The following is a 27,617-nucleotide window of genomic DNA, read 5'->3' as shown; positions in this document are numbered from 1 at the left end:
TATAATATAATATATATACTTAAATATGAAGTATTACATATATTATTATATACATATGTATATTATTTTTACACATGTAATTATTTTTACCATACACTTGTTAAATAGGGCTTAATTTCTTATTTAGTCCGTTTACTTTTTCTTTAATCTATAATTAAATTTTCACCCTTTATACAATTTAGTCCTTATACCTAATTACCCTTAATTCATTCAAATTTACCAAACCAAAACCTAATTAACCACACAAATAACTTCATAAATATTTTTAATAAATATTTACGAATCCATTTTACAAAAATGGAGACCTGAATATACATTTTCCAATTACCCGTGACTATCGTGTCATTACAACTACATAGAGCCCGAGACACTTTTGTTGCGGCTTGGATTGACATCGTTTAGTTTCAAAAAGGTATATCTTCAACCCTATTCCAATCTGATTCATTCTTCATACGTGGATCTATTGTTGATAACAGTCAAAATCATTTTTCTACTACGCCACAGGGCATACCAATGATCCAAGAGGATGAGGTGCAGTTCTTTTGAAATTGGGTTATGTAACTTTTAGTTGTTTTTAAAGATACTTTGGAAAGAAACTTTTTCAACTTATGGTGAAAATTTTGCTGCCACAAGAATGAGAAAGTTAACCTAGAGGAGGATTGTTGATTATATAAGCATTATTGCATGATATTAGTAGGGTAACTTTTTAAAATTTTGGTTGTTTCCATGTTATTTTTGACATATATGTATATAAGCAATTAATCATATTATTCAATCTCATTGACTTGGATTCTTATTATGTCTTATAATTGTTATTGTTATTGTTTGTACTTGGGAAACATCTTCATTGATGTCTTTACCTAGAAATTTGCTTGCATTGTCTTCCTTAAACTTTTGGTGAAACTAATTGTTGAATTTGCTTGTTATATTCCATAATCCTACTCACTATAATCAAAGTGTCATACACTGAAGGCTCAAAATTGTCTCTAAAATAAAAAAAATTGTTAGTATGGGTTTAGAAACCCTATACCAATGGTCAAAAAAGCTATTCCAATGGAAAAATAACAGTTGGTACATGTAACGTTGGTATGGAATTTTATCGATGGAAATCGTGATTGTCAGAATAGTTATAAAGTTCTAAAACGACAGTTAGAGTGTTAGTAAATTAGCAATTGTCTATATAAGTACCATGATTTGCTTAGTACATATAGCAATAAATATTTTTTTCAGTACAAGTACAATGTGAAATTTTTATTATATCCTTAGACATGTAGCGGCTATATGAACTATCAGTAAAGGATCTTACTAATATAAACATATCGATATTTCTTCTTACATTGGTATAAAAAGAAATTTCTGTTATACCTTGAACATATAAAACAATACTAATGGTAGATATAAGTTCCGAATATAAATTTTGTAACTTTAATTAATAATATTGATTTATTTATATTCTTAATTCAGTATACTTCAAAACCAGTAGTCTAATCATAATCTTTACCCAAATCAAACTATGTTTCTTTTGTCGGATCTAGTGTCCTAAGTGTAGTATTTTCGTTAATATACACTTGTAATTTTTTCGAACAGATTAGTTAATAAAATTATTTATGGATTACATTAATACTTTGTATATTGTCCTCATTTGGTTTTTGCACGTAAAGCAAAATAGAAGCAAATGTTACTCATTGGTTGTTTAATGTTTAACTAATATTAAGCGGTATTACGTACTTGGATCGTAATACAAAAAGACATCTTATAATTAGTAGACGAACCTAAACATATCCTTAGTATAATTGAAAATGAGCAAATCGATTGAAAAGGTAATATGTCATCTATCAAGTCCAATTGGGGAGATCCTTGTCTTAGGCATCAGAGTGAACAACTCCCAAAAGATAAAGATATAGATATGACTGTCTGGACTGAGAGTACATCGAATTGGATCCAAAAAGAATAGATCCTGAGTTCGTTTATAGATTTATTCACTTGTGGCATTCATAGTATGACATATCTAAATCCTGAGCGAATGGCGGACTATGTATGTGTGACTCGTACACACTGTGATGTATGTAAAAGCCCGAGTTTGAATAGATAAGGAATCGAATGTTGGTGCGTTGGATGTAAGAATTCAATAGAGTGTGGCCTCACGAGTTGAGCCCACTAGAAGGCTTGTGTTGAAGTTGAGGCCAAGCGAGTTGAATCCGAAAGGGCCCCCCTCTTGTGAGCACTCTCTTGCCCTACTCAGCCAATCATATAAAGCTTCTATCCAACATACTACTGAGCACGAAATCTATCTTCACTTGGGAGACCAAATACAAGTTTTTCGAGACTCAAGAAAAGAAGTTGGAGGAAAAGGTTCGCCAATTAGAAACTCCCGAGAAACAGCACCTCTCCAATAAAAAACGCATTTAGAAGAATGAGGAAGCCCTGGAGAAGTATAAGGTGGACACCCAATAAGACATTCATCATTTTCTACTTAAGTTAAGGGCAAACCTTGTATTGCACGCATATGTTGTTATGGGTCCCCTTGACTTAAGTTAGTTAAACTTCAATTATCTAGGCCAATTTACCAATACATACATTGGCTTCAATGTTTACTGTAACACCCCTTAGCCCGTCAGGAAACCATGGTGTGTATCATTCAACCAGACAAACCACCCGATGAGTTAAGGGCATTACTAACGGACTCAAATCAATCAACTTAACTTAGGAGTTTTAGAAAAAGAATTATGAATATTTTCCTTAGCATAAAAGTAACTTTTCTTCTCTCATTAGATATCGCAATAGAAGTTATAAGAGGAAAAATCTATTATTCAACTACTACCTAGCATGGCGTTTATATTGAAATCATAAAATTTATGATCAGCAAATTAAGAGGGTTTGATATACATCTTCAAAGAAGGAACAATTCTCCTTTAAGATAAAATGATACAAACTATATATTTAATTACAAATGTTAATTACAAAACATATGTATACGCCATTTGCCACGTAGCCAAGCATTATACAAAAATAGACAAATGGCTCATTCATAGACGTAGCTCTGGCGGCGTAGTCCCCTTCTATTGATCTTCTTTAACTGGTAAACTCTTAAACCTTTCTTTTTGATTTACTAGATAGAAAGAAGCTACTATGAATGAGGTTTAATAGGGTTTTCATTTGGATATTGAATTGGAAGGAAACTTCCATCCAGAAACTGTTTGCATGTCTAGAGTTTCATGTTATTTCATAGTGTTTTGGTTTTTTTTTTATGTTTAAAGAGGTCATTTTGTTGTTTTAGCCAGAGAAATAGGAGAAGGTCCCAGTGCCAAAGGGAAGGAACCTATAAAGTAGATAAAGCTCTGAGTAAAGAATTTTGGTGCGTTCCTTTGTACCTTGAGTTTGTAATATATGTTATTTTGTTTAATCGTGATCACTGTACAACTAGGTAAGTGGCTCTATCTTTTGATTGGTGTCTGTGTCTAACAAAGTGTGTTTAAAGTCTCAGTGCATGCAAGGGTGAAAACAGTTAAAAAGACCCAAAAATCTGATATATTCACAGTGAAAATACTCATTCCTTGGTGCACAAGCTCTGTATCTAGATTGGTGTAAGGAGGCAATGGAGGAATGTTGTGTATGGTGATGAAAATAAGACACATGATAATATGTTTTACCTCCAGTATGGTATTCTGGTGCAAATTGTGATTGTTGAATACCCAGCCTTGCGGGGGAACACATATGTGTTTGAAAACAATAAGGAAATTTGGCGAGTATGGAGGTGGTAATTAATAAATAGCTTTGGTAAGCGATTTGAAGATACAAAAAAATTGGTTCTTTGAAAGTAGAACCAAAAGCTAGCACAATGAATGGAGTATATGGGAAAAAGGTACATGTGTAAAAAAACATAGTAGTGCACGTTGCATGAAAAGTAAATAGTAAGCTTGTAAATTATAAAAGGGTAGTCCCCGCGAGTGGCGTACATGCGGAGTAGTTGTGCCCGTGTCCATTATATGTGGGTTTACAAACCAATTAGTGTCCACTGGTAGGCTAAGATTGATCGTGGTAGTATCCGCCAACTAATACTTCTGATCAAGATAGTTGTATCCGCCAAGTGTGACATTCTAGCATGTCGAATCAAGTTTAACCTAATAATGTCTAATGACAATTGTAGTGGGAATCATTTCCGTGGGAATCATTTCCGTAGGAACTCACTAAGTTCTCACAAACTTACTCCGCTCCTTTCTCATTTTCAGGTTCTTAAGTTAAACGTGGTGATTAAAGGGAGACAATCAGATCAACGACCAATTGTGAGCCTTATTATTTGATAGGGGTACTAGGTTTATTGTTAGGTGCCACCTTATATAAGTCACAAAACTATATTTTGAAAATGATATTTTTTAATTGAAGTGTTTACTAATAGCCTTGCAGACTTTTATTTAAATGTGGTTTGTAGTGATATTAGATTTCTTTGAGTTGAATTTTAAACTATTGCTTGAGCATAAATTCGAAAGAATATTTCGCATGAACTTATAAATACTTTTTCTAAGTTGTCGCCAAATGCTATTTACTTGTACTTTAATCTTTAAAGTGGTGTGGTACGAATTTAAAATTTTGCTTTCAAGAGTATATATATCTACATTTTAAATTCAATGGTACACCGCTTTGGGAAACGAGTATCCGCCAAATCACAAAGTAATTTAAAAAGAAAAGTTTAGTTTTTTCAACGATTTGACTCATGACGCCCATACTCAGATCCGACAATAAACTCGGGCATAGAGTGTTACAAGCTTATTATTAATATAATAATAATTGACTCAATTTAAGTTAACTTGCATTTAAAATTCATGTTATTCATAAAATACTCTTTTTCAAAAATTAACTTATGCTTTTCAAAAAGAAATATTGATTTTAAGAATGGAAAAGAAATATTTTTTGTTGAGTAATAAGTCATTTTTCATTAATCAAATAATTTTTTCATGAAACAAAAAAAATACGAAAAAGATTTCATATGTCATTTCCATGGAAGAAACATACTCTAATAAAAAATAGCTAAGGTGCATTTAGACACCACATAGTATGTAAGACCCCAAACCCAAATCCGTCGTCAGAACAGGGTTACAGAGTATTCCAGAGTTTACAGAACAAATATACAGAAATTTCACATCATACAATATTCATATTAGAAACCAATCAAAATCATACATATTGTCCCTTATATGGGCCCTCGATGCCCAAAATACACGTTAGAAACAAGTCAGGACTACATCGGATACTACAAGAATTATTCAGAAAACATTGAAATTTTTCAAAGGTACTAGGGACACAAGGCCGTGTGACTCACACGGTCAGGAGACACACCCGTTTCCCAAGTCGGGTGGATATTCGAAATAGGGACACACGGCAGTGTCCCAGCCCATGTCCGTGCCTGTGTAACTCTCTGACTTGGGTCACACGGCCAAGCCACAAGCCCGTATGCTAAACGGTGTGAGCATACTGACTTATGCAATTTAAAAGATATAAGGGACACACCTGTGTCTCAACCCGTGTGGACAAAAATAGGCCATTTTCCAAGCCACATTTCTCACCCAATTTGACATCAACCTAACTCAACATTTTGCACATCAACAAGCCTCACCACCACCCTTCGAAAATTGAACCAATCGACATCACCACAGTCGTCATCTACCGCCACTAAACCGCCATCGTAAGCAACCAAAGTCGTTTATCCCTAAAGACCATATAGAAACCATTGTTCGAACACAGATCGAAATGACCGATAATATTCTGGCTTCGCTCAATCACAGACGAAATCGATTTTTAGCACCTCTAATCATCGATTTAGACAATGAAGACTCAAAACCGTCTCCACCCCCTACAAGAGGAACAACCACGCCTACTAGGAATCATCACCGACAAAGCCCAACTTTAATCGAGACAAAATATTTGGAGAGCAGCCCCACTACTTTTGAAAGGTCGATTCCTAACCTATAACTCGTTTTACCTCTACTGACGTATTATGTAGGTTACTCGGATAAGGTTGAGACTTCTAAAGACCATGGTGAAGGTCCCTTGACTAGAAACATGCGTGTTATTCAGTTTCAAACACGGTCGTCCACCACTCGAGCCCATTGACCACCAATACATGAGCCAGTGACGCCTATACACAGCAGTACTGGCGCTGCTGGAAATTCATGTCCACGACCCGACTTGCTCAATGAAAATGTTTGACCATCACAAGATGGTCAATATAATAGGCGAGGCAGTGCCTACACTATTCCCACTGAAGGACGATTACGAGGGTTTCTAAACTTTTTGACCCTGGAGCATCGCGCAAGATACGACAACATTCGACAACATCCACTCCCGGTCTGTAAGCAAATTGATCTTTACATTAGTAATATGTTAAATATTTGTGAAGTTATAATGAGCTATTTTGATGCTATTGGTTGGAGTTCATTTGCAAATATTTCATGTAGTGCATATTATGAATTGATTTATGAATTCTACACAACACTTAGCTTCAATATTAATGCGTTACGAACTGTTGAAATGCAAGACATTGTCTATTTTTGGTTACTTGGTAAAGACTTTAGGATGTCAATTTCTGATTTTAACATTTCCATGGGTTTCGTTGACCCTGACAACATTCAAACCAATTCCTACCATACTGTTTTGTTAGATATTCCAAGTAACTTTAATGCTCAAGATATTTATTGTGCTTTAACTCATTCTAGAAATCAACTTTATAATCCAAAGACCTCTAAGGACTTATAGGTACATGAACCTACTTTGAGATATATTCATCGATCTTTAACTTTTAGTTTCTCAGGTCTAAATGATTTGTCATCTGTTTTAACTAAAACTGAATTATTTTTTTTTTGTGGTGTATGCATTCTAGCTTTAAAGTTAATTTAGGATATTTGTTTGTACGAAACTTTCATGTTGTTTTGCACTCTAATCAACCACTATACTTGGCCCATATCTTACAAACTTAATTTCTTGACTTTTTCCCTCTGAAGTCGATTTCTCGTCTTTAACATGTGCATATACTATGGATAGTCTAAATGAATATTGTTTGGATTCTATGGGTTTGATTGCCGGCACCCCTACTGCATATTATTTTGTTCCTCCAGGTACACAAATTGCTCGTGGAAATAAGGTCTTTCACCAACGTCCACACTTCACTACTAGAGAGAAAGAGGAATAGCCTCATTCATCTGTAGAGGCATGTTTAAGCCGAACAGAAGCTTGACTTGAAATAATGGAAACCCAAGTCTCCACAATCCTCGACATCCTGCAAAGTCGTTACCCCCAACACCGACAACATCGTTAAAAACACATGGGGAGTATTCTTAACCTTTCTCTTTATTTGATGTTTGAGTTACTGTATTTTATTGCATATAAAACATGCTTGAGGACAAGCATAGATTAAGTTGGGGGGTTGAAATGGTAAGTATGCATGGTTGATTGATTGAATTTTGCTGCATGTTTCTCTTTTGCATATGTTCAATCTTATGCTAGATTTATTCTATAGTTTGTTTGACATTGAGCCTCTAATCTCATTACTTAGTCAATTTGGAAAATTGGGTAATTTTTGAAGTTCAAGTATCTAGATTAATCGACGTGTGTGTTTTAAAGTTGATATATGTAACTAGATTTTTCATGAAAATTGATTTTTTGGATAAAAATATTTGCTTGTAAATAAATAAATAAATAAAAGCTTAAGTTCTGAGTGAAGGTTTCAAAAAATTGGCTGAATTTAGTAACCGGGATAAGGTGCTTGAGTTGTCATCTCATCTCGCATAAAAAGGTTTGAGTGACAAACCGAAAACTTGCAAACATTCTGCTAACCGAGCTGTTAAAAAAAAAAGAGATCACTTGAACTAAGTAATCAGGGTAGGGTGCTTGGGTTGTCATCCTAGTTTGCGTAAAAAGGTTTGACTACGTCTAAAAAAATATATTAGCATGAATAATTGAGAATAATACCTTGCAAATTTTGATTCAAACTCAATTTAGTGAAATGATTCAGTTTACATGTTTCAATTTATGGACACTTGTTGATCAAACTAGGTATTTTGAGCACTTATTTATTTTTTTCCTATATTTTTTGCATTTATTATGGATTCGGAAAAGAGGTTTGATTTCTAATAAATTATTGAATAATTTCTAATGTATGAAAGTGTAACATCCCGAATTAGGGCCTAGTCAGAACAGTGGTTTCAGGACCACAAATCCGACACAATAAAATTTGTTTTTATTATATTTTTATGATATAAAATTTCATGAGATAATTTCGTGAAAATTTCGTTCGAAAATTTTGACATTTGGGTACTCAATTTGATCAAAATGACTAAATTGTAAAAAGTGCAAAAGCTGAGTTCTACATGTTAGAAGTGTCTAATTGTTATGAAATTTTAAATTGGAGGCCCTTAAATTGAAATTAGACCATTGGATAATTTTTTGGACAAAAATGGACATGAAATGGGTGAAATAGAATATTTTTAAGTTAGGGGCATTTTGGTAATCTAGTAATTAAAATGAATTAAAAACAAAATTAAAAGCCAATTTTTGTCCATCTTCTACCCCATGGCTGAAACTTGCATGGAGAAGACATAGCTAGGGTTTTTCAAGCTTCCAAGCTCAATTGTAAGTCTGTTCTACCCCCATTTTTAATGATTTTTACGTTTTTGAAATCCTCGTAACAAGATCTACTAATTTCTACCCATATTTTGAGCTAGGGTTTGTGTTTAAAAATTTACCCGTGGATTACATGCATGTTTTTTGATGTCTAATGGTATAATATGAATGCTCGATGTGTAATAAACGACTTTTACTAAGTGATATTCGGTGAAATTGTCAAAAAGGATTGTTTTGTAAAAATTACAAAATTTGTCATAAAAGTGTGATTTAGTGGAAATTAGGGGCTGCTACAGTTATTAAAATGATTTGGCTAGACTTAAAATGCAAGAAAATTGAATAAAAATCAATTTATGAGCCTAGGGGCCAAAGTGCAAATATGTGAAAGTTTAGGGGTCAAAATACAAATTTGTAAAAGTATGATTTTTGGACCCATGTGAATAATGTGACTAATTAGTAAGCTAAATGTGGTATTATAGATCAAGGAAAATGAGATTCAGGCATAGATTGGAAATGAATGAGATTATGGACTAAATCAGAATATATAGTCGTACTCGAACCCGAGGTAAGTTCATGTGATTTTAATAATGTAATATTGTATTTGAATGCTAATGCTTTGATATTGCACAAGTTTTAAGTATATATATATATATATGTGTGTGTGTGTGTGTGAATAATTTAATATTATGTGATTATTTTGATGATATAACATGTTCTTGATGTTTTGCTATTATGATGAAAATGTTTGCAATGCCATGTGATTATGAGATATTGCTATGTGAATGAAGCCACAACTCGAGTACGTCTGGTAAAGGTTTGGAAGTTTGATGGAATATGATGTTTCTTTGAAACGAGTAAGTTTGTATGTAAATAATATTTCGATTCTTTTTATGTTATTATCTTTTGTTACTATATGAGATGTGGCTGTCTATAGAATGATCAATTTATGTAAACTACGAATTGGGATTGACTAAGAACGAGTTAGTAAAATGTTGAAAAGTGAAGAATTTCCCGATTGAACCTTCGGAATAGAAGAGATACGAATGATCCGTTGTGAGAACACATGTGTAATACTATGTGCAGGCTACTATGTGTTTAAGACGGTTTTAGGTTACGTGTGTAGCACTAAGTGCAGGCTACTACGTGTACCAGATTGTTAGGTTGCATGTGTAGTACTAAGTGCAGGCTACTATGCGTACTCGATAGTTTCGATCACATGTGTAGTACTAAGTGCAGGCTACTACGTGTATCAGATGGTTAGGTTACGTATGTAGTAATAAGTGTAGGCTACTACGTATACCAAATTGATAGGTCGCATGTATAGTACTAAGTGCAGGCTACTATGTGTACCCGTTAACTTCGATCACGTGTGTAGTACTAAGTGCAGGCTACTACGTGTATCAGATGGATAAGTCACGTGTGTAGTACTAAGTGCAGGCTACTACGTGTACCAGATTCATAGGTCGCATGTGTAGTACTAAGTGCAGGCTACTATGCGTACCAGAGAGCTTCGGTTACAAGGGTGGTATATGCACAAGTCACCGAGTATCTGTTATTATTTCGATGAGCTCAACAGGAAATTTACTAAGTGAAAATACATATGTACATGACTATGTGATGAATAAGTGCAAGTATATCTATGTGAAAAGTTGTGAATAATGTGCTCGATAGTTGAGCGAATCTTTTGGTAAGATAGAATGGAGTAAGTGAAATTATATAAAAGTGAACTTTTGTAACAAAACAATTTTGGACAGCAACAGTTGTGTGACTTTGAAAAATCACCAAAAATGGTAGAAATTGAATTAGAGGTTGAATAAGATATGAAATTAACTATTAATGAGTCTATTTTCTTATAAAAGAAACGGTGAAGGCAAAAGAATTTCATATTCTGTGATAATTGGATTTTTGTGAGATAGGGTTAGAATAATTTTGGAATCCCCTGTTCTGATTTGGGAAAATCATTAAAAATTGTAAAAAAAAATAATTATGGGTCATAATTTGCATGCTTAAAATCCGAGTCCATTTTCAAGAGGAAATGATGGGGACAACATACGAGAGCTGTACCATGAAATAAATAATTATTAGTGAAGAGAGGTCAGAACTGTCGGACAGTGAAACAGGGGTATCTTTAATGAATAAACTGTACTAATTAGCTAAACTAAAAATTCTAAAAATTTTATGATAATAATATATGTGAGTCTAGTTTCTGGTAAAATTAGTTGTTCTCAATTTGGAGTCTCGTACCATGAAATAAATAATTTTTAGTGAAGAGAGCTCGAAACTGTCGGACAGCAAAACAGAGGTATATTTAATGAATAAACTATACTTATTGGCTAGACGAAAAATTCTGAAAATTTTATGGTAAGAAGATATATACGTCTAGTTTCATAGAAAATTAACGGGTCTTTATTTTGAGTTTTGTAGCTCCAAATATAAATAAATCAGAAACTGTGACTCGAGAAAATAGCATGACTAGAAAATCAGCAAAAGTGTAATTATGATTACATTTTCATGGAATCATGTTGATAATTTGCTTATTATTTTCATACGGACTTACTAAGCTTTAAGCTTACTCCCTCCTCTCAATTTCCTTAGTGTTCTCAGGTCAGCTCAGGGTTGGAGACCGTCGGAGGCAGCATCACACTATCAAGCCAACAACTCCGGAGTATTGTCATATGTGTATTAAATACTTTCAAGTGAGTGGCATGTATAAGGACTAGTTTTTATGTTAGATGTTGTTATGATTAGCCAAATGTATCAGCTTATATTGATTTATTGTATATGGCCATGAGATGTGGCTTAAATGGTTATGGCTTGTAATCCTAATTATTCTTGCTATGTGTTAATGTTTGTGATGTGTTTATAATTGGTTGTTATGAATGATTAGTATAACACATGTACATGCTGAATGCTCTAAGACCATTCGAGGTGGTCGTGGACATGGAATGAATGTTTGGCATGGTAGTAAGTAGATAATGATTGAATATGGAAAATTGTAGAATGTGAATTGGAATGTCTAACTTGGTGTAACATGAGTATAGGTAATAAACACATGTATGACAACATGTAAATGCTTTAATGGAATTTTACTAAAGGATGATTAACCATTAAATTGATGTTATAAGGTGTGTCTATAATGTGTATAAGTATGGGAGAGAATTAAGCACAACATAAGGCTTGGAAAATAGCCTAAGTGTTGGCTACACGAGCAGAGACACGACCATGTGTCTCAGCCGTGTGGAGGACATGGCCTAGCACACAGGCGTGTGGCTTGACCGTGTGGATCAATTTGTTTTGCTGACATCATAAACAGAGAGTTACACGGCCTGAGGACACGGGCTTGTTGAAGACACACGAGCGTGTCCCTGTGTCCACACAGGCGTGTGACCCTGTTTCATGAAAATTTCTCTAAGTTTTTCCAGAGCTTTTTAAAGTCCTCGGTTTAGTCCCGAACCACCCCGATGTATGTTTTAGGCCTCGAAGGCCTGTATAAGGGACAATCTACATGTGTTTGAAAAGTTTTAATTTGGATGAAATTTTACAGCCCGATTTTGCATGTTTGTGAATGTTTAATTCCGGTAACGCCTCAAACCATGTCCCAGCTTTGAATACGGGTAAGGGGTGTTACAGAAAGTACAATATACTTAAGGGCAAGCATGAGCTAAGTAGGGGGATTTGATAACATTTTAAATTTGCATCATTTTTTGTGTTTAAATCAATTAATTATTGAATTTATCCCTGCTAAATTAGTGATTTTATGTTTTAATCCTGTCAGAAATACAATTGGGATGCTTTGAGTCAAACAAGGAAAAAATGACTAATTTGTAACATAGTCAATAAAGTGTGGTCGAATCAGAAACTTGGAAATAATCAAGGACTTATCAGATTTGTTTTGACCTTGTAAAAGCTAAAATTAGAAGAAAATCTAATTTTATTTTTTATTTAATTCTAATTTTGTGTAGTGGATAGTTAGGCCAAATTTAGGAAATCATATGTATATAAATATGGCATTTACGATATCTTGAAAATACACTTGAATTCACTTGGAATTGAATAAAATTATTTTTTCCCTTCCGATTTCATGCGTTAGTAGCATATTGCTACTCCATTTCCATTTCCATTTCCTTATTTCTTGGCAAAATTTTTTAATTGATTTCCAAGTCCCTTCCCTTTCCAACTTCCACCATTTTCATTCAAATCCACTCTATAACCAACCAAAGCATGATTAAATTCATGCTTATTCTAACTTAGCTTTAGGCCGGTATTCTTTCCGATCGGGAATCGTGAGATATGTATCTGTACTAAAATCTTTCCAATCGGTATTCATTATTTTTCCTAAGTATCGGGATTGACAAATTCATCCCTTAAAGGTAACTCAATTTTAAATCAAAAAGCGCGTTGGGTTGGAGTCGTGTTTGCGGACAGTTGGGGAAATGAGTTGGCCATGCTATATTAGGATCACTTTTCCCTTGATTTGTTCTCAGAGATTCGAAAATGATCGGCAATGGTTGGTTCGCAGGTCGTACCAGGATCAACTTACGAGAGGAAGAATTGGCGACTAGGACGTTCTAGCTGCTATAACTAGCTTATTGTTTGGAGGAAAAAAATAATTTTCGAGGATCGGTCCTGAGATCAGAAATTGTCAAGTCTAGGGCTAAGGCTTACTTCTTCTATTATTAAAATTCAAATTTGACTTCTAATTTTATTTTACTCCCTATTTACTTAATTGCTTATTTCTACCATTTCTATTATTTAATTTACAAACGTCTCAAAACTCTTGATTTATTTATTTATTTTTCAACAAGATGTTTGGAGTCGTAGGCACGACTATTGCCATGATTATCGACACGACAGAAATTCTGATCACAAGTTAAATGCAAAAATTGATTATAATACCAATCCCTGTAGACTCGACCCTACTACCACTCTTTACTATTATTTAGAATTATTTTAATTGCAAAAATTATTTTTGGTGGTTTCGACTCCCAGCAAAGCCATAAAAAGAGAAAAAGATAAATTATACCATTAATCACTAAATTATGGATAAATTTTTGTTTTGATCACTTAATTAAAAAAGTTATAATTTGATAACTGAATTATTTAAAAATTTTCTTTTAAGTCAATGAACCATTCAAAATTCTAATGATCTCCAAAAGAATATTCGACGATTGAATGGGAGATTGATACCCATTGAAGAGTAGAAGAATATAACTTAAATCCAAATCGATTTGACGGTCAATGTGAAAAAAATTACAATTTGAATTTTAATTCGTAAATTCATAACGTAGAAGAAAAAAAAATCCTCAATTAGTGCAAGTAATACAAACAAAAAATCATATAATATTGATTTTAACAATGTGATAACTTAAATGAAAAGTTATTTTAGTTAAATGAAAAAAAAAACTCACTTATAGTAACCAAATTGTAATGATCAAAATTTACCCTTAAAAGAACAGTGACTTCAAGCCAAATGCTTTGAAAACCTTGAGGAGGGCACTCTCGTTCTCCTCACCATTAACAACATTCTCAGGAATGTCACCTGTTTTTGACTCCATTACCGGAAAAGATGAAGAGGAACAAAATTTCCATGGCACTTCAGTACAATAGGATTACATTAATTGAACAAGCAATCAACATAAATTTTCCATGTCTAAAGAGGAAAAATGAGGAACTTTCACTTGTTTTTATTTTGAAAAGGTGAACATTAACACTGGTTTGAGTTGTTTCTGATGCTAAAAAGAAACAAAAATGACAGTCTCATTCATATAGACAACTTTTTCTCAAGCCCAAACATAATCATTCTCCAGTGCTGCTGGTATATCTACAGACACTGAATATCCAACACTGGATAACAGCTTAAATGCTGAACTATTTCACCAATAAAGCAAAGCGAGGACAACAAACACCCCAATCAACAACAGAAGATTCTTCAAAACATTATCTGCCTGCTGCCCTCGTGTCGTCGGCTGGGGAAACCCATGAGCAACACCACCGTGAAATGTATTGAACCCATAAGGAAACCCTGAAGTTGTTCCATACACGGTAGCATCTGGAAATCCATGAAAATGAATATTAAACAAGGATGGCAATAGGCCTCCAAAACCCATGGTGAAGTTACCGATCCTTGCTGTTGCCATCGGAACAAAACTGCCCATCAATCCAAACCCATAATTTGCAAACTGATTTGTTTCCGGGGGTGGAGGAGGAGCAGTAGCCGGCCTTTGCCCAGCTGGGCGGTTTGGGATTTCCATGCCCGGATACGATTTAGAGCGCGGGTCAGTCTTGTTTTTGCCCCTGCCATAAAGGGGAACAAGTTTTTCCTCTTGTATTAGGGCCTTGCAAACCGGACATTCTTGAGAATGCGAGTGATGGTGCAACCATCTGTAGAGACATGGCCAGCAGAAGAGATGACCACAAAGTGTGACGATTGGATCTTGAGCCAATTCAAAGCAAATATTGCATTCAAAATCACCAGCATCGTTAGCATTATTACTGCTCGAGCAAGATGGACTTGGGGGAGGCATGCTTGTTGATTCACCAAAACCACTCGCCATTCCTTATATACCTCCTAACACAAAAAATCAAGTTTTCATGAGGAAAATGCACAGGATAATAAGGCAAAAAACAAATGAGAAATCCAGAAATTCAAGCTACCGAATCAAAAGATCACCGCTCTCAATCAAACTCTTCAAAACCCAATTCCCACTTTTTTTTAAAAAGAAAAGGAAAGAAAAGAAAATTTGAGATGCCAAATTACCAATAGCCACCAAACTAATAAAACCCTAAAATTCCAAAACTTTTTGAATTCGTCAAATTAGCCCATAAAACGATATTAATCATAAACCAATCCCAACAATTAGAGAAAAAAACCCTAACGTAAAATCAGAAAATAGATCAAAGAATTAAAAACCCAGAAAACTAAAAATCTAGAAACAAGACCTCATCCGCATTCATTACAAAGTATAAACTAAAAGAAAAAATAAAAACATATCTAAGAAGTGGGTAAGAGAAACTAACCTGGGAATCAAAAGAATAGATTGATGAGAGTCAAGGGAGAAGGTTCTTAAATGGAAATTAGGTAATTTCGGGAATATTCGAGGCTATTCGAAATTTTGCTTGTTAATTCTCAAGTCCAAGGCAATTTTGAGAAGTAATTAAAGATTCTATATATATAATAATATTAACAGAAGAAAATCAGTTAAAAGCAGTGGGGTGGCGTTTTATCTCTCTCACTTGAGACTTTTTCGCAAATTGGAATTGGAATTGCTTAAGTAATCTGAGTCAGCACTAACACCTTGTTTGGTGATGGAGGAAAAAAAACAACAATTTTTTTAGTAAGAAAAATAAATTATCTTTATTAATAATTGAAATACACGTTATATTAACAATATAAAAATACTATTAGCAGGAGTTGAGGGAGATTGTCAGTGTCTTTCCTACCTTAAATAGTGGTTGAGGGTTCGATATTCGTCCTGAGTATGAAGCAAATTTAAAATTTGTGGTCAGCATTTACTCCCTCAATGGACTTACAAAATATACAGAATTAGTTACTGAGCTCGTTCTGATAGATACCTATATATAGGTGACTAATTATTACAAAAAAACTTATATTATATGGAAACTACAAATTTAAAATTCAGATGTGTATTTAAAAATAACATATAATAAATAATGTCATTTTTTTTATAGGATGTCAAAAGGAGATCAAGTTAGTGAAAAGAAAATCCAATGTTAAAATTCAATTTTATAAAAATTAAATATTGAGTTGAATTGTGACGTCAACACAATCAATAACATTATTTATACTAGAAATCTTATCACACATATGCGTGTAAAAACCATAGATTTAGAATATAGACGTGTGTTTAAAAATAGTATACATTAAATAATGAAAACATATGGTTTAAAATTAATTAATCATAACACATGAAATATGTATATTATTATAATTAAAAAATTGATTAAATTGTGAATAAAGCGAAATTTAAACACAAATAAATCAAGTTAACAATACTAAAATGCACTACAATTGTTTATCATGTGTTGTCATTAATTTGTGAGCTAGTGTTGAGCCAACTCAATTAACAACATTATTAATATTATAGATATAACTGATAAAGATAATAAATTGTAAAAATTAAAATAAAAATGTATAAAAATGATCAAAATAATGTTTTGGTTGATTAGCGAATTTAAGGTTTTGCAAGTTTAAATAGAGTATATTCAAATTTCATTATATTCATATTTTTATTTATTTTTTTAAAAGTAAAAATATTAAAATACCCTCAAATAATGTAACTTGTTTTAAATACGGAACATCATTTTATAATTTCCTAACTGAGTTGGTGCCTAATTGACTTGTGACACCAATTTAGTTTAGAGATTTCTTAAGGGTTTGTATTTGTTATACTAGCAGTGTACTTTTTTTATTCTACAAAGAGCCTTAAAAGTTTGTCACATGTCTCTTTTCTAAATATTTATTTTTAATATTTAACTATATCCTTTTATTAATAGTATAGATACATAAGTTTGGTGAGAGACAACATTTCATATTAAAAGTTAACTTTTTTTTTATTTTCTTAAGAATTATTAATTTTGCAACGGTAATAAATTTCTTTATAACTCCATTAAATATGGGTTCTGTAACAATTGGTTTAGACCTTATTTGAAATAGTGGTTTCAGGACCACAAATCTGAGCCAGAAAAATATTTTAATATTATGTTCTGTGTTTATAATATGAGAATTACCATGTGTGAAAGTTTCGTATGAAAATTCGATCATTTGTGTGCTTAATTTGTGAAAATGACCTAATCGCATAAAATGTAAAAGTGGCCTTCTATTTGTTAAAGTTCTTATTTGATATGTCTTTGTAAATGAAAGGTCCTTATGTTGCAATTAGACCATTAATATGGTTAATGGACATTAATGACCTTAATACATGTGATTTTATAATATTTTATTATAAGGGAAAATTGGTAAAATGAATAATTATGTTAATTAAAATAAACTAAAAGCATGAAATAAGCCATTATGTGTTCATCCATAGCCGAAATTAGAAAATAAAAAAGAAGAAAAGGTTTTAGGGTTCGGCTAAATAATTTAAGGACTATAAGGTATGTGTTTTGATCTATTTTTGATAATTTTTATGTTTTTTGTGATCATTGTTAGTAATCTATCAAGCCCGTATCTCAATTTCTAATTTTGTTGATGATTTTGAGTTATGCCATTGATGAAATTATAAGTCTTGTGAAGTTAGTTGTTGATAAATGGAAGATATGTTTTGGGTTAACATGTTTGGTTTTCGAATTTTTGATGAATTTGAGTAATTTGAACTAAATTGTGAAAATGAGATTTTGAGGAACTAAAATGTGAAATAAATGAAATATGTGGGCTTGTATGAGCTATAGGAATATTCGGCGAAGCATATGTCTAAAGAAATTTTGTGTATTTTGTGATTTTATGAATTAGGGACTAAATTGTTAAAATGTAAAAATGTGAGGGTTAATTTGTAAAATGCCCTAAATATGCATATTTGGATTGAATTGAATGATTTGGTGAATAAAATAGTTAAACTTGAATTGATTTAGATTAATAACAAAAGAAAACGGAATTAGATCGGGAAAAGTCGAAAGTCGTCGAGTAGCCGATTCTGTTCATTCGAATCCGTATGAAGTAAGTCTATATACAAATAAATGTGTTATGAATTAAATTATTATTGATTATATGCTATTGAACTATGGTGAATGATTATATGAGTTGAGAAATATGAGATATCCGAGAAAGTATCGACAAAGTTCTGACATCTGAAAAGCCCCGTACGAACCTTAGGAATAGTTACGATACATATGTCATGACATAGGATCCGATATGTGTTTTCCTGTAAGATCACGTCTGGGACATTGGCATCGACTTATGATTTATGTGTAAGACCATATCTGGGACATCGGCATTGTATTTGATTTCGTGTAAAACCCTGTCTAGGACAATGGCATTGATATTTGGTTACATGTAAGACCACGTCTAGGACGTTGGCATTGTATGAGCTTTCCGAGTTATTTGCGTATCCTTATAATTTTGAATGGTTCAACGGGCATTCCGAGAAACGAATATTTATATGAGATGTGTATTCGATTCAGGTATGTTCAAAATGTATACTATGTTTGAAAATTAAAAGGTAAGTATATGTACAAGTGATGATATGTGTTATAAGTATGAGAAAATATGCTATATGTGTAAATGAATTAGATTATGTGAAATGTATATGAACTATGTGGTTTGGGATAATATTTGGCCATGGAGTATATGTAATTTGATGATGCTTTCATGTTTTGAATGATAAGATTATTTGTACATGGCTTACTAAGTTTTTAAGAGCTTACTTGGTTTGTTTTTCAACTATTTTATAGATATCAAAGCTACCGAGAGCTCGGGGATCGTCGAGGATCGTCACCACACTATTGAACCTTATTTTGGTATCTTTTGATATTGTGAATGTAAAAGTATGGCATGTATAGGCTAGAAGTATTAGGATATGTTTTGTAATGTATATATCATGTCATGTGATATGGTTTGTTTGTGTTTAAACTTATGGATTGATTATAATATAAGATATGTGATGCAAGTGTGTCATTATGATGTGCATTTGGTTGGCCTAAAGAAATGGTTAATTTGATAAATTTTGTATGTGCATATTTTAGAATTGGGTAAGAATTTGGTATGAGAATGAATGGAATGTATCAAGGTTATAAACCATAAGTTTTAATATGTTTTTGGCTTATGAAATGACATGAATTGGTATATGTTATGAACATGAGATTGGTTGATAATGATATGCCATGAATGTTGAACGTTTTGATTATGAAATGGTTGAAATTTGATGTGCAATTGGTGTCTATTTGATGATTGTAAGGAGAACACTGAATGGGTGGCAAATTGGCCTTGTAAATGACCTATTTTTGCCCACACGGGCAGAGACACAAGCGTGTGTCTTAGCCGTGTTGCTCGAGGGCCATTTCAAAATGAGCTGAGCAGACCACACGGTCGCACATACGGGCGTGTGCTAGACCATGTGGCCAAGTCAATTTCAAGCACGGGCTAGACAGATGTGCGTGTGACTGGCCGTGTGACCCAAGTCAATAGCCTCCCTAATTTTCACACGGCCTGGCACACGGGCTTGTCTTGTGCCGTGTGGACAAGTCAGTATGTATGTCCTGTTCACACGGGTGTGTGACCTGTACAACTTTGAAAAATGTTTAAGTTTTAAAAATTTTTGTATGAGCTCAGTTTAGTCCCGACCCCTTTCTAATGCATGCTTAATGTCTCGATGACCTATGTAAGGAACTCTATGGTAATGTTTGACTATGATTGTGGATGATATATATGAAATATTTGTAAAAATGTTTCGATTGTCTGGTCACGCCTATAACCCTATTCCGGCAATAGATACGGGTTAGGGGTGTTACATTTGGTTGGTATTAGAGCTACAGTTTAGTCGATTTTAGGACTAACGTAGTGTGTATGAGTCTAGCTATACATGTCATATTTATGAACTGCAATAGTGTGATGAATCCTGACAATGAAAATGTGTTTTTATATAGTAAATGGATCCCGAACGAGCCGTAGATGACGTTGTCGAGAGTAATGCGCCTGCTCCCGCGCAAGGGGTAGCGCCATCTGATTCTAGATCGGCTAGAGTAGCCATGATGGAGAGGCTAGACAAGCCTTTTATCAAATGATGAATGATTAGTTCAGTCAGTACATTAGATCTAATCCGGCATTTCAACAACCCCCAACCCCAACTAATCCTTCGCAAGTCCCTATTATGCCACAAGCAAATCCGATTCAGATAAGTAAGCCATCGGTTGACAAGATTAGAAAATATGTGGCCGAAGAATTTTGTGCTACTACGAATGATGAGGTTGAAAGAGCCGAGTTCTGGTTAGAGAATACAATAAGAGTATTCGATGAATTGTCATTAACTTCCGATGAATGTTTAAAGTGTGTTGTTTCACTTCTGAGAGATACAGCGTATCACTGGTGGAAGACATTGATATCCGTGGTTTCGAGAGAGCGAGTCACTTGGGATTTCTTTCAAACTAAATTTCGAAAGAAATATATCAGTCAAAGATTTATTGGTCAAAACGCAAAGAGTTTCTTGAACTGAAGCAAGGCCGTATGCCTGTTATAGAATACGAGTGAGAATTTGTAAAGCCGAGTCAGTATGCACGAGATTGTGTATCTACTGAGGCAATAATATGCAAAAGATTTGAAGATGGTTTGAATGAAGATATTCGTTTGTTAGTCAGGATCCTTGAGATCAAAGAATTTGTAGTGCTTGTTGAACGAGCATGTAAAGCTGAAGAGCTTGGGAAAGAGAAAAGAAAAGCTGATTCAGAAGCTAGAGAAGTGTGAAAGAGATCATCGAGTAAGCCATTTCAATCTGTATCAAAGAAGTTTCGAGATGATTTTAGCCATTCAAAGGCTAATATGGGACATTCGAGTGGAGATCGTGCTAGATCACATTCGAGTTTTAGAGCTCCGGTTACATCTGTTGCCAGTGTTGAAAATGTTTGATCTGATCTACCCGAGTGTAAACACTGTGGTAAAAAAACATCTAGGCAATTGTAGACTGTACGATAGGGTTTGTTTCAAATGTGGATCATTAGACCATTTCATCCGTGATTGCCCTGAGTCTGACGAGTAAGAAATTGTGCAAAATTCGAGATAGAGTAACACCTCAGCTCGAGGTAGACCTCTCAAAAATATTGGAAATGTGAGTGGTAGTCAAAGAGGGACTAAAGACACTGTTATTCGATCCGAGGCTCGTTCACCTGCCAGAGCCTATGCCATTCAAGGTCATGAGTAAGCTTCGTCTCCAGATGTGATTACGGTACTTTTACTATTTACAATACTTCTGTGATTGCTTTGTTAGATCCTGGATCAACGCATTCGTATATATGCATGAATTTAGTGTCCAGTAAGACTTTGCCTGTAGAGTCTACTAAATTCGTGATTAAAGTATCAAACCCCCAGGTAAAAGTGTCTTAGTTGACAAAGTGTGCAAGAACTCTTGATTGGTTAACTTTGCACGATGCTATTGTGAATTGCAAACAGGAAACTATTGATTTGAAATGCAAGAATGATGAAATAGTCCGAATTGAATCTAGTGATTTGAATGGGTTACCGGCTGTGATTTCATCGATGAAAGCTCTGAGTATTGCGAGAAAAGGTTGTGAAGCTTATCCTATGTGATTGATTCAAAAGTATCAGAAAAGAAAGTTGAATCAGTGCCTGTTGTCTACGAATTCCCTGATGTGTTTCTTGAAGAACTTCCGGGATGACCTCCGATTCGAGAAGTAGAATTTGGCATTTAGTTAGTACCGAGAACTACTCCGATTTCGATAGCTCCGTATAGAACAGCTCCGACCAAACTAATAGAATTAAAATCTCAATTGCAAGAGTTGACTGATAGAGGGTTTGCTAGACCGAGTTTCTCACCTTGGGGTGCTCCAGTTCAGTTTGTGAAAAAGAAAGACGGTACGATGAGAATGTGCATTGATTATCGTCAATTGAACAAAGTGACTATTAAGAATAAATACCCTCTACCTCGAATTGATGATTTGTTTGATCAATTGAAAGGAGCTACAATGTTTTTAAAGATAGATTTGAGATCAGGCTATTATCAGTTGCGAGTAAAAGACTCAGAAATTCCGAAAACTGTATTCAGAACGAGGTACAGCCACTATGAGTTTTTAGTTATGCCTTTCAGATTAACTAATGCACCTGCTAGCTTTATGGATTTGATGAATAGAATTTTCAGATCGTATTTAGATCGATTTGTTGTCGTATTCATTGATGACATATTGATTTATTCGCGTGATGAATCTGAGTATGCCGAGCATTTGAGAATAGTGCTACATACTTTGCGAGATAAGAAACTGTATGGAAGTTTAGCAAATGTGAATTTTGGTTACGAGAAGTCAGTTTTCTGGGCTATATTGTGTCAGCATCAGGTATCCGAGTTGATCCAAGTAAGATTTCAGCTATTCTGGATTGGAAGTCTCTGAGAAATGTTTCTCAAGTCTGCAGTTTTCAAGGGAGATTTGTAAAAGGCTTTTCAATGATCGTGACTCTATTGACGAAAAACTGCTTCAGAAAGACATGAAATTTTATTGGTCTGAAAAATGTCAGAAAAGCTTTGATCAGTTGAAAGCCTTATTGACTGAAGCTTCAGTGTTAGTACAACCATAACCGGGTAAGGAATTTGTAATATACAGTGATGCTTCATTGAATGGTCTGGGCTGCGTTTTAACGCAGAAAAGCAAAGTCATAGCCTATGCTTCGAGACAATTAAAGCCACTTGAAAAGAACTATCTGATGCACGATCGGGAATTAGCTGCGATTGTGTTTGCTTTGAAAATTTGGTGTCACTATCTGTTCGGTGAGAAATGTCATGTTTATTGCGATCACAAAAGTTTGAAATATATGATGACTCAGAAAGATTTGTGTAATGACCCAAAATTCACGGGCACTGGAAAAGTGAGTTATAGGGTCTTTGTCTTAGTGAAATAAGTTCGAAAATAATTATTAGAAATATTTATGAGTTTAGTAGTGTGTCTAATTAGGTTTTAATTAGGTGAATTTAGCTTAATTTAGAATAATTAGTAAAAAGAACTAAATTGAATAAGGGGTAAAAATTTAATTCTAAAGTAATATAAAATAAAAAAGATTAAAATGGTAATTAAACCATTTACAAAAGTTGAGGCGGCATATATGTATTAAAATCTAAGATTTTATTTAGGTTATATTTAAATATTATATATAATTATTATAATTATTAATTCACATTATGGTTTTATATTAGATTATTATTAGTATTATTATTAAATAAACTAAATAGTAGATAATTGTATGGTAATAGAAAATGTACATGTGTAAAAATTATATTGGTACATTTGTAATTTAAATACTCAAGTTACTTATAATTTAAGTATAAAGATATTTTATAATAATTAAATGTATTAACTATATTATGAGATTTTTTTTATATAATTAATAAATTAAAGTTATGGCAAATGTATGAGGATGATAGGGTACAAATGTAATAATATGTATGTGTACAAATGTAATATATGTAATTGATATTAAAATAGATATTTATTAATTATTATTATGTTACATATATTTATTAAATTAAATAAATAAATTATGAGATTTTTGTTTGATAAACAAATTAAATAATGACAATTTTAATAAAATTATTGGTAACAAATGTAGAAATATAAGTGTGACCAAATGTAATACTAATATTTATTTTTAAATAGATATTTATTGAGTTAATTAAATAAAAAGTAAAGGAAATATAAAAGAGAAATAAAGAAGCAAAAGAGAATAGAAACAGAATTGAAAACGGGAAGCAGTGGAGAAAAAGAGAAAGAAAAAGGAAAAGAAAAATAAAATAGAAAACTAAGGATTTGAAGCTTGAAGCTTTGATTGCTAACAAAGAACTAGAGATATCGGCTCAAAAGGGAAAGGAGAAGATTACTGAGGAGTAAATCAAGAATTTCAGGTTTGTATTACTATAATTCAAGTTATTTATTTTTAAGTATTAATTTTAAATTTATTTATTTTATAGTAAATAAATATTGAGGTAAGTAACTATAATTCAAGTTATTTATTTTTAAGTATTAATTTTAAATTTATTTATTTTATAGTAAATAAATATTGAGGTAAGTAATTTTATTGAATTGAATGAGAAATATGTGTTAATATTACTATATTTCGAATTTAATTATTATTAATTGTTGAATTTTAAGTTAATATGCATGGTAAGCATTAGTATTGAATTGTATGAAATTAAATTAAATTGTGATTATATGTGAATAATTGAAATGCATATTGAATTGAGAAAGTGTATTGAACTATGAATATGTGAATTGAAAATTTGTTTGAAAAATGGAAAATGATTGAATTGAAAATGTGAGAAATTGCGACTGAATTGAATTGAGATTTATATGTGATCCGGAAACCTTATTAACTAGTCAGGCTGAGTCGGATATAGTTGGCATGCCATAGGATTGGAAGTGTTCAGGGATACTTCGACCTCGAGTCAATGAGACACTGGGTGTCATACTGTTACTTTGGATAGATTCGATGAGGTACTGGATACCACTTTACTTCGGCTAGGTCGATGAGACACTAGGTGTCAACTTTGTTTCGAACTATCCAATGAGGCACTGGGTGCTAAACTGATGTGTTTGGCTGGATCCATGTATCCGCCAAAGTCCGAGTCTGTTAATAAGGGTAATTAAAAGAAAAGTTAAGTCGAATAAAAGGAATTGGTTGAGCTATTGAAAGAAATGTGAAAATGGAACATGAATTGAAAATGTGACTTGAATGTGAGTATAAGAATGGAAAGCATGAACCAATGGTTCATGAATTAGATAATGGCTCAACATGAATGTATATGATTTTAATTGACGAATAGCTAAATTAAATTGTATGAATATATTAAGAATGACAAATTTATGTTTAAATTGGTTTAGTAAATATTAAAGTTATATGAATTAATTTATATGATTATTATGTTTATAATTTGAATTATGGTAATACCACTGAGTATGAAATACTCAGCGTACGGTTGCTTCCGTGTGAAGGTTAGTAGGCATTCAGAGTCTCGGTTAGTGTCCAGACGATCCCAACTCCAGCGCAAAACTCGGTGATGTATTCTTCTTTTGGCAAAAGTGGCATGTACATAGGTGTTAATTTGGTCACTTTAAAATGTTATATAATTTTTGTTGTAAAGAATGGTATTTGGTATTTTGGTATTTAAACTAATGAAATAGTATGAAAATTTATATGATATATTTGGTATAATTAATACTAACATGATCTTTTGATACTTGGTTTAATGAAATGGAAATAGAATTATCATAACATATTTGGTATAGTTGGGAACAAGTTGAAATAGAATGAATGAAGTTTATTTAATTAAACAATATATGCGAATGTTTACCTAGTAAATTACTCAGTTGATGTTAAGCTATGTTTAGGTATATTTAAATATGAAATCGTATGGATTGTGATATTGGTTTTGAATTGGTTGCGATTTGAATTTGCAGAGAAGGTTAAATATTTAGAAAGCGGTTATATTGAATTTTTCTAAAAAAAAAAAGATAGTCAATTGGAAAAAGTTTTATATGAACTTATGATTATATTATAACATGTTCGATAATTATTTAAATATTAATCGTAAATTATCCGATTATTCAGTAATTCTTCGTAACCCTATTTTGGCGACGGTTTAGGGTTAGGGGGTGTTACAATTATTGGTATCAGAGTTGTCAGGTTAGCCGATTCTCGGACGAAATCGAGCTCAAAAATTGAGTCTAGAAGTACATGCCACTTTTGAGTTGAAATTAAGTCAGGATTTTTGGATGCTGACCTATTTGTTTGTTTCTGTTTTATAGATTAAAGATGACAGATGAAAGAATAGAATATACTGATCAGGAAATGTATATTGGTGATGAAGAGTCGTATGGATTAGTTGAAACTTAGTCGGTAACACCTAGCATAAATCCTGTAAGAAATCAACCACCTAGAGTTGATAAAAGAAATGATAGAGATGATTCTGATATATTGAGAAAAATTACCGATGCACTACAAAGAGTAGCAGAAACTATTCCTGCTACGACTTCAGTTCCAAATCAAAGACGTGCCCCAATAAAGGAATTCAGAAAGTATGGTGCCACTGAATTTATGGGTCTAAAAGGAGTCAATCCATCAACTGCTGAAAATTGGATGGAGTCAACTAAGAGAATTCTATAGCAATTAAAATGTACCCCCTGAGAGTGCTTGATTTGTGTTGTTTCTCTACTACAATGGGAAGCCTATCTATGGTGGGAATCAATGGTACGACATTTACCAGAGGATCAGATAACATGGGACCTATTTCAGAAGGAATTTCAAAAGAAATATGTTGGAGAGATGTATATCGAAGACAAGAAACAATAATTTTTAATGCTGCAGCAGGGTGACATGTTAGTTATAGATTATGAGAGGGAATTCTTGAGACTCAGCAGATATGCCTCCGAGTTTATTGCAACTGAAGCATATAGTTGTAAAAGATTCCTACGAGGTTTACGAGACGAGATCAAGGTACAGCTGGTATCACAGCGTATTACTGAAATGGTAGACTTGATTGAGCAAGCTAAAATGGTAGAACAAGTGCTGGGCCTTAATAAAAAGACTGAAAGTGTTCGACCAGCTAGGAAGCGTACGAGAACTACCAGTTCAAATCCTTATCCGAAAAGACTTAAAGAATCTCAAGGTGGTTGGAGATTCAGTTTTAGATCAGACAGAGGTAGAAGAAGCAGAGGTAAACAGATGACAATATCTACTAGTAGTGTGAGAGGTCCTCATGAAATGTAGAAATTCTAGACTGTGAGCACTGTGGAAAGAAACACAGAGGAGAATGTTAGAAATTAACTAGAGGCTACTTCAGATGTGGTTCTACCGATCATTTCATTAGAGATTGCCTGAAAACTGACAATGCTGCACCAATATCATCATAGAGATTAGTATCTATAGCTAAAGGTAGAGGTAGGGGATCTGGTAGAGGTGGTTTGGTTTCTAGAGGAGGTGGAGTTAAAAGAAGCAATGACATTGTTAGCCAGCAATTTGAGGCCAGAGTACCAACCAGAGCTTATGTGATATCATAGAGATTAGTATCTATAGCTAAAGGTAGAGGTAGGGGATCTGGTAGAGGTGGTTTGGTTTCTAGAGGAGGTGGAGTTAAAAGAAGCAATGACATTGTTAGCCAGCAATTTGAGGCCAGAGTACCAGCCAGAGCTTATGTGATCAGAACACGTGAAGAAGGTGATGCTCATGATGTGGTAACAGGTATATTTCTATTATATTCTGAGCCTGTTCATGCTTTAATTGATCCTGGATCTTCGCATTCCTATATTAATTGAAAATTAGTTGAGTCAGGGAAATTAAAATC

The 27,617-nt window shown here is 33.3% G+C and overlaps 1 protein-coding gene across 1 annotated transcript; it reads right to left on the bottom strand.

Moving 5' to 3' along the window:
* Positions 1-14,277: 14,277 nt before the first annotated feature.
* Positions 14,278-15,899, bottom strand: LOC107926562 (E3 ubiquitin-protein ligase RNF5). Its single transcript, XM_016857448.2, has 2 exons — positions 15,631-15,899; positions 14,278-15,181 (listed from the first exon to the last, which is right to left on the bottom strand). The coding sequence occupies exon 2, from the start codon at positions 15,165-15,167 to the stop codon at positions 14,487-14,489; it is 681 nt and encodes a 226-aa protein (XP_016712937.1). The 5' UTR covers positions 15,168-15,181; positions 15,631-15,899; the 3' UTR covers positions 14,278-14,486.
* Between the last annotated feature and the right edge of the window lie 11,718 nt (positions 15,900-27,617).

This window comes from Gossypium hirsutum, chromosome A12 (assembly GCF_007990345.1).
Source record: "Gossypium hirsutum isolate 1008001.06 chromosome A12, Gossypium_hirsutum_v2.1, whole genome shotgun sequence".
NCBI classification, from domain to species: domain Eukaryota; kingdom Viridiplantae; phylum Streptophyta; class Magnoliopsida; order Malvales; family Malvaceae; genus Gossypium; species Gossypium hirsutum.
Note: the sequence above shows the minus strand (reverse complement) of the source record. Positions and strands in the feature narration are given on the sequence as shown.